At 43.6% G+C, this 8,681-nt stretch overlaps 1 protein-coding gene across 3 annotated transcripts; it reads left to right on the top strand.

Moving 5' to 3' along the window:
- The first annotated feature begins 235 nt into the window (after nt 1–235).
- On the top strand, nt 236–7,761 carry rnls (renalase, FAD-dependent amine oxidase). Of its 3 annotated transcripts, none has more exons than XM_050060493.1 (7): nt 236–541; nt 1,062–1,167; nt 1,582–1,724; nt 1,823–1,975; nt 5,805–5,978; nt 7,121–7,296; nt 7,383–7,761. In XM_050060493.1, the coding sequence occupies exons 1-7, from the start codon at nt 424–426 to the stop codon at nt 7,533–7,535; spliced, it is 1,023 nt and encodes a 340-aa protein (XP_049916450.1). In that variant the 5' UTR covers nt 236–423; the 3' UTR covers nt 7,536–7,761. The 3 variants fall into 3 exon arrangements, with proteins under 3 accessions (XP_049916450.1, XP_049916451.1, XP_049916448.1); XM_050060494.1 differs by having other exon boundaries at nt 237–541; nt 1,005–1,167; nt 1,817–1,975; XM_050060491.1 differs by having other exon boundaries at nt 238–541; nt 1,817–1,975.
- Nucleotides 7,762–8,681: the final 920 nt, after the last annotated feature.

Below are 8,681 nucleotides of genomic sequence, written 5' to 3'. Positions count from 1 at the left end.
CACATTTATAAAGTACATTATGTGCTTCAGAAAACAATATAAATTATAATGAAAGACGGAATAAAGAGTTTTTACTTTAAAGTTTATGTGAAATAAAATCACACATAAAATGTTTCCTCTTTTTATACAAAAAGAAACAGAGAAAAAAAAGTGTTTTTCGCTTCCTGATATTTTCAGAAACAATGAGACATGTATTGTGAAAATCTCAGGCGGATGTCCGGTGCTTTCCCCGGGTAACTTGACACGGGTCTGAACCGGGATAGTTTATGTTTGTCCATCATGTTTCAGCTGTTTTGTAACGCTGGCTGGAGGCGGGTTTAACTCTGCTGCTCTGTTACCGAAGACCCGTTACGACCCGGGTTAAAGTGTCGCTGTCCGGTCAGCAGGGTTCCGGTTAGCACGGCTCCAGTTCAGGGCTAAAACATGTCCCGGGTTCTGATAGTCGGAGCGGGTCTGACAGGCAGCTTGTGCGCATGTCTGCTGAGGAGAGAGCTGCAGAACAAAGTTCAAATCGTGGTGTGGGACAAAGCGAGAGGCTCAGGTGAGTCTGCGGCCAGATCTCCATTCAAAAATCTGACTAATTATATTTACGGTCTCACAGCGTCACACAGGTACACTGCAGGACAGGGCTGAAGGCAGTTTCTACACCTGTAGGGTCTACTCTTTAATTCGGCTCTAAAGTGATTCATAAAAATTGTCTGCGGCAGCGTCAGTCAGATCTTCAATGAAAAATCTGGCTATTTTATATCTCTGGCCTCACAGCTGCACAGAGTCACACTGCAGGACAGGACTGAAGATGTTTCCATTATCAACAGACTCTCCTTATATATTCGGCTCCACTGTGATGTGTACAGCTGACTTTAATACAATAAAACTTTAACTTTTTATAGATTGTAGTCTGTTGCTCACCTGCAGCCCTGAAAGCAAGTGACTGTAGAAAACAGAGGTGGGAACAACTTTTACATTTAAAAAGAGTCAGGTTTATAATGGACTTTTGTGCACAGAACATGACAGGAGACACCAGGAAACTACAGACAACTGAAGCTGTCTCTGTCTCTCAGGTGGCAGGATGTCCACCACTCGTCCTTCAGACCCCTCAGCTCACTTTGCTGATCTTGGAGCTCAGTACATCACCGCCACAACTGCCTACGCTAAGTCACACCACAGGTACAACACACATCTGTCTGCAACACCTAAGACCCGCCTTTTAAGGACACTTCACCCAAAACTACAAAAGAAATTATATTTATTTATTTGACAAACGTGTTCACAGTTTTTTATTGACACTTAAACAGAATAAAATCAGCTGATGTAACCAACAGAATAATCACCTGTAACATTTTTGATAACTGATGAATCCTTGATTATATAAATTGTGTTGAGGTTTCATATCACTGTGAGCTGGATGTCTGTGTCTTGGACTGTTGGACAGACAGAAGACATTTAAAGACATCACTCAGAGTTTTAGGAAATTATAAAGAGCTTTTTTTGTACAACTTAAGAAACTGTGATGAACCGATCATCAGTAAAAACAGTCTGTACTCAGAGCTGCTGTCTGCTGGCTCACTGTGTGTCTGTTAGTCTGTACTCAGAGCTGCTGTCTGCTGGAGTCCTGAAGCCTCTCAACGCTCAGATTGAAGGACTGAAGCACAAAGATGGCAGCAAGGACTACATGACACCACTGGGCATGTCCAGTATAGTCAAACACTTCCTGTCTGAGTCAGGTACGCACCAGTACCTATCTTCTGTCCATCACCCTCTCTCTGTCTCTTCCTGTCTTTCTCTCTTTCACCGTAGTTCCCTCTCTTTGTGTCAGGAGCAGATCTGTTCTTTGAGTGTCATGTGACTGGCCTGTACCGCCGTGGTGCATCATGGGAGGTCCAGAGGAAGGCAGGAGGCAGTGAGATGTTTGACGCCGTCGTCCTGACGATGCCGGTCCCTCAGATCCTGCAGCTGGAGGGAGACGTGGGACAAAGTAAGACACAGACAGTTATACGTCTGTTAATGTCAGTTGTAGCTTCTCAGTTGTGTTACTGATGCATTCAAATCTGAAGAACATAACTTTGGTCTGGGTGTGGAACCTTTAGTCTTAAAATGCTATCTTCCCCGCACTTCTAAAAACGTCTTCCTATCTGACCTGCCGTAGGTTCCTGTACGATGTCGTTGCTTCATATAAAACCACAAACTGCTGAGAGTCACACAGTAACAAACAGAAGTACAGCAGCAAGCAGCTTCTGTTCACCACAGCAAGCAGGTTTTTGTCTTCACGAGTCAGAAGTGTCTGCAGCTTCTTTATTTCTGTCTGAAGACGGAGTGAGAGCGATCACAAACGTGTCCCACCGCCACCGTGAACGCAGCAGTTCAATAAGAGCAAATAAAATCCCTCCACTCGGCCCTCTTTGATCAGAACATAAGGAAACTTGATCTGCACGTTCAGATGTTTCTACCTGATGTTTCCACTGAGTTTAATCAGGACTGCTCAAAGGAAACTCCAGATATAGTCTATCTCCTGTTAAGCCTCGCCCTTGGTAAGATTTTTTTTTTTTTTCTTCCATAAATGGTGGCCATGTGTTTTGAGTGATTTTTGCTCATTTATAATAGAAAGTTGTATAAACATCCAAAGATGCTGTGTACCATGTTTCCTGTTGATAAACGTAAAATTCATCAGGTTCTATTCACGTGACTGTTTTTGAAACAATTCAAAATGGCGGAAAATCCAGTGGGCGGAGCCTAATGGCCCTAGACGCATTTTGTGGTGCATTCGTTTTGTACTCGGAGGTCGGAAATTCCCAGTTCCCAGTCAAAAGTTTAAACTCGAACACACCCTGAGATCGGATTTCCAACTTGGAAACTTGGAGCAACCGCATCAACCCCGAATTATGAATTCAAGATGGCTGCCGGTCACATACATAGTGAGGAAACACTCTGCTGAAGTACTGTTTATAGCAATCTTATCTTATTTGTTTTACATTAGGTCAGCCATGCCCATAGTACTGTTCAATGTTTTATCTGTGGGCATGTTGCTACGCTGTCTGTATATGCAAAATAAGGTTTTGAAGCTGTCTATACTCCGAAAGTGCAAAGACAACAAAGCCTTTCTTGCGGGCGTCCATGGTTTTTCTGACTTGTCCACCGTTGTCAACTAGAATGCAAAAACTGTTGTCAACTCGAGGTGATGTCATTCCCACTTCCGACTACTGACCTCCTACCAACGCACCGTTGTGGTGTGAGGGGCGTGGCCTTTCTAATATTAGCCTTAATGACAGCGCCACCGTGTGGCTGTTTGGCGTAATTTTTGTTAGGTATGTTCAGAACGCCGCTCCAGACGTCTCCGGTGGGTTTCATCAGGATTGGTCATCTGGAGTTATGAGTTAAAATGAAATAGGTCACGCTCACTTTCAGAAATTAATATGGAACTTCAAAATTCTGGTTAATCTCAGCCCCAGAGCACGCCAACCAAATTTGGTGAATTTTGAGGAACATATTTTTGGCGCCCCCTATGGGTCTGACTCAAAATGGTTTGGTCAACCTCTTCTGAGCCCCGTTCTGAATATATTTACCAAACCTTATGATGATTTAATACTTTGTTAATGAGTTTTGTGCTAAGCCCCGCCCCCTGCAAAGGTTTATTTGTAGAGGTTTGTTTTGGACCAGTTTGACTCATTTGTAGTAGAAAGTCGTATTTTCATCCTCAGATGGTGTAAATTAATTTCAGTGTAATAAACTCAAAATTCATCAAGTTCTGTTCATTTAACTGTTTAAATCCAACCCAGCTTAATGGGAAACATTTGCACATCATTTCCAGTTGTTTAGCAAAGTTTCACGTGTTTAGCTCATTCCAGCTCACGGGAGTCTGAGCCGACGAATTCATCAGAGCTAAAACAACAGGGTTATATTAAAGAGTTAAAACCTTTGAACTCTGATAAAGAATCAAGGCCGCGGCAGATCAGCGTTTGTGATTAAGGGAACTCTTAAATCTCACATCACATGTTGATGAGTGACTGCAGTGTAAAATCTTTACTGATGGACGGTGAATAATTAGTTGAGAGCAAAATAACGTAACAACCAAGATCATCGACTCGCTGAGGGCTGGATTCAAAATCAAAGTCAAACATTAAAATCACAGGATGATCAACTCATCATATGACTCAGTCGTGTGTACGGCCCCGCCTGCCTGTATGACCTCCTGACAATGTCTGGGCTCCTGGTGAGTCGGAGGATATCGTCCTGGGGGATCTCCTCCCAGACCTGGATCAGGGCATCAGTGAGCTCCTGGACAGTCTGTGGTGGTACTTGGCGGCGGTGGGTGCACCGATACATAACGTCCCATAGGTGCTCAGTTGGATTTAGATCAGGGGAACGAGAGGACCAGTCAGTGGCCCAATCCCAAACTGCTCCCACTTCACTACCGAGTGTCACTCCAAATCAAGTTACACTCTCAGCTGCGGAGGGCACTACTGATTAAGGGGAAGTGTATAAAAGAGAAGCCAAACCATGGGACGCCCTCGCCACTCTACTGGAAGAAGGAAGCAGATGTAACCATGGATACTGACAGACGCTTGTGAGAGCAAAACAGAGCAACAGGCTATTAAAAAAAAACATTTAAATATGAATTAAAATGAGTTAGATTAAAATAAACAAGTCAGATAAGAGTTACAGTGCAGTGTAATCAGAGTAATTAACTTGTTCATATTTTCTAGACACAGTTCACACATTCACTGACAGTTAAAAAAAAAAGGAACACACAGGACACGATTAATTAATTGTTAATAAAACACAGCTGATCGATCAGCTGATTGATCAGCTCAGTGTTGAAAGGAGGAACATTAATAATTATGTTACACTGACACATGAGACAGGTGCTCAGTGTGACCACAGGGGGGCAGCAGCGTCTCACTGTAAACACTCTGCTGTTGATCTTTATTGATTGTTATCAGTTATTGATCAGTGTTGATCAGATGTGTTTATTTATCAAAGATGGACACATGAAAAATGTTTGTTTTTATTTAGGTGTTAAAAAACTGATCTGAGAACAGAAACACTGCTGCTTTTATTTTGATGAGACCAGGCTGCTTCCTGTCTCTGTCTCTCTCTCACACACACACACACACACACACACACACACACACACACAAGGGATCAATACGCTTCCTCTGATGGTAAATCTCTTCCTGCTCTCTGATTGGTCGATGGTTAAACACACTTTTAATAAAAGCTGCAGAACGTTCTGTGTGTGTGTGTGTGTGTGTGTGTGTGTGTGTGTGGTCGGGCTGCAGACGACAGCCCCTCCTCTTGTTTGTGTGTGTGTGTGTGTGTGTGTGTCCAGATGATGAGGATGATGTCATCTTCAGCTCATCTGATTGGCTGACAGGGGACAGCGCCCATTTCCTCCCTGCTCTCTCACATTCTCTCTCAGGTTATTATTAGATGCACTGTGTGTGTGTGTGTGTGTGTGTGTGCGCGTAGGATGAGAAACATGCAGTCATCTCAGAAACGTTTCAGAAACCAGTGAAGAAGAACTCAGAGCCTCCTGAGACACACACACACACACACACACACACACACACACACACACAGTGTGTACTTGTACTTGTATATATTTGTGTACACATTGGACAGTGTGTAGTTGTTCTGTATCCCGACTTTGATCTGATGATCGTCCAATCAGAGGACACGTTTACAGTTTGGAGTCATGAATCATCACAGATACACTGACCTGTCTGTCTGTGTGTCCCTCTGTCTTGTCTGTCTATCTGTCCGTCCCCCTGTCTGCATGTCTGTCTGTCCCTCTGTCTGTCTCTCAGTGCTGTCTGTCCAGCAGAAGCAGCAGTTGGACGGAGTTGTGTACTCGTCTCGTTTCGCCGTCGCCCTCTTCTTCCCTCCGGACACCGTCTTCAGTTTCTCCTGGGCGGCTCGATATGTCACCGACAACACCTGCATCTGCTACATCGCTGCGGACTCCCGCAAACGCAACGCAGGTCTGTCTGTCTGTCTGTCTGTCTGTCTCACCTGCTGACGTCAGACCAGCTGTGATGTTTTTACACTGAACACTTCAGTTCTCTCTCAGTTGACATGTTTGTCGCAAAATTTGGTAGTAAATTTGTTTAAATCTGTCAATGTTTCTTAAAGTCAAGGAAGCATCCTCAGTAGGATGGGTCCTTGAGTCACTGAAGAGGCTCCGCCTTCAATTCTGGCAAATCGTGCTCAAAGAATTGTGGGTACTTCCTGTCCGCTGACGATACACACGTGCATCTTTCAAAAGTCTCTGAAAGATGGACTCAGTTGTTCCATCCCATCAAGTCAACACTTGAAGAGCTAATGTTTTATGTTTTATACGTTAAGGAACAGTGAGCTGAAGGTAGTTAGCAAGCTAATGTTAGCTAACGTTAGCTTAACAGCAAAGGAGCTTTACTGTAACAATTTAATCTAAAATTTAAAAATCATTCATGAGTTTTTAAAATTTAATATCTTATTGTTCTGATGTTAAAATAACATCACATCTGTTGATTATGACTCGTTCAGGACTCGACACTCAAAGTTTAAAACTTTGGGACTTGTCAGTCTTGATATTGTTAGCAACACTAGATGATAACAACACATTACGTTATATTTTCTGTAGACAAACACTGTAAAGTGTCCACAGATCTGTTGGACAGGACTGTGTAAGACAACAGAAGAGCTCATGAACATTTTATTACTGCAGTTTAATCACTGTCGATATGCAGAGCAGCCATCTTGGATTTTAAGGTTTAGTTGAGTGAAGCTCCTCCGACTTCCCGACTCACAAATCCAACTTCAGGGGGCGTCACTGGTGAAATGTCTGACTGGGAACTTTGAATTTAACTTACCGGTGCAAATGGAACGCACCATAACACCTGTGTGATGTCACAGTCTAACACCTGTGTGACATCACAGTCTAACACCCATGTGTCGTCGCAGTGAAGTCACTCTGACCACTCAGTGTCCATGTCTGTGCCCGTTCAGACGCTCCTGGNAACGCACCATAACACCTGTGTGATGTCACAGTCTAACACCTGTGTGACATCACAGTCTAACACCCATGTGTCGTCGCAGTGAAGTCACTCTCAACCACTCAGTGTCCATGTCTGTGCCCGTTCAGACGCTCCTGGTTGCGGTCCGTCTCTTGTCGTCCACACCAGCGTCCCATTCGGCCTGGAGCACCTGGAGAAGGACAAGGAGGACGTCCAGCCAATCATCTTACAGGAACTTCAGAAGCTACTTCCTGATCTACCTCAGCCAATCAGCATCAAGTGTCAAAAGTGGAGGTACTCGCAGGTGAGCCTGTGGACACTGGAGTTTCCCACTGACCTTGAACCCCCCTCAGTGCGTTTGATTTACGACCCCTCCCGTCCCTCCTGCAGGTGCTGACCTCGGTGCCAGACTGTCCAGGTCACATGACCGTCCTTGACCGCCCGCTGCTCGTCTGTGCCGGCGACGCCTTCGTCCACTCCAACTTTGACGGCTGCGTGGAGTCTGCACTGAGCACACTCAGTGTGCTGAAGGCCTCGTTGTGATGCGACAGGAAGTGACTCAGACTGTGGACGAGTTTCCGAGACGCCTTCAGATCAGTGATCAATACAGGTCATCAGTGAACACATGAACAATTTATGAAGTGATTAATTTTATTTACATATTAATGTTTCATTTATTTTATTGAATGCACATTAATCAACAGTTCAGCTGATTTATTGATCTGATGTTTCATTGATTGTTTTTCACTGATTAAATTAACAAATGTGAGTTTAATGATTCTGTGTCCTAAAATATCAAAGTCAGTTTATCAGTGGGTTAACTTAAACCTGGTTTATCTGAGGGTTAACTTAAACCTGGTTTATCTGAGGGTTAACTTAAACCTGGTTCATCTGAGGGTTAACTTAAATGAATAAATGTGAGTTTAATGATTCTGTATCCTAAAATATCAAGGTCAGTTTATCAGTGGGTTAACTTAAACCTGGTTTAACTTAGGGGTTAAGTTAACCCTGGTTTATCTGAGGGGTTAACTTGAACCTGGTTTATCTGAGGGTTAACTTAAACCTGGTTTAACTGAGGGTTAACTTAAACCTGGTTTATCTGAGGGGTTAACTTGAACCTGGTTTATCTGAGGGTTAACTTAAACCTGGTTATCCGAGGGTTAACTTAAACCTGGTTTAACTTAGGGGTTAAGTTAACCCTGGTTTATCTGAGGGGTTAAGTTAACCCTGGTTTATCTGGGGATTAACTTGAACCTGGTTTATTTGAAGGTTAACTTGAACCTGGTTTATCTGAGGGTTAACTTGAACCTGGTTTATCCGAGGGTTAACTTGAACCTGGAGGGTTAACTTGAACCTGGTTTATCCGAGGGTTAACTTGAACCTGGTTTATCCGAGGGTTAACTTAAACCTGGTTTATCTGAGGGTTAACTTAAACCTGGTTTATCTGAGGGTTTACATCAGAGTTCAGCCTCAGATTGTTTTATGTTTGACTCTTTGATCTCATGTGATGAACTCAAACTAATAAACTTTATGTGTAAACTGATGGTTCTTGATGATGTGACAAACTGAAGAGATGAGGTCACCGGGTTGGACTGAGCCGAGGCAAGAGGTCAGACTGTCTCACCTGTGGGCTGACAGGTGTGCCCCAGGTGAACTGATAACTGTGTGTCAGCTGAGGTTGTGTGTGAT

The sequence above is a fragment of the Epinephelus moara genome, chromosome 13 (assembly GCF_006386435.1).
Source record: "Epinephelus moara isolate mb chromosome 13, YSFRI_EMoa_1.0, whole genome shotgun sequence".
Taxonomy (NCBI): domain Eukaryota; kingdom Metazoa; phylum Chordata; class Actinopteri; order Perciformes; family Serranidae; genus Epinephelus; species Epinephelus moara.
This window is presented reverse-complemented; position numbering and strand designations above follow the sequence as displayed.

Excerpts from the sequence above, each read along its gene's own strand:
- rnls (XM_050060491.1), top strand. The coding sequence starts at position 424 with ATGTCCCGGGTTCTGATAGTCGGAGCGGGTCTGACAGGCAGCTTGTGC. Across the intron at positions 542-1,061 it reads GGACAAAGCGAGAGGCTCAG|GTGGCAGGATGTCCACCACT; the intron begins GTGAGTCTGCGG and ends TCTGTCTCTCAG. Across the intron at positions 1,168-1,581 it reads TACGCTAAGTCACACCACAG|TCTGTACTCAGAGCTGCTGT; the intron begins GTACAACACACA and ends TGTGTCTGTTAG.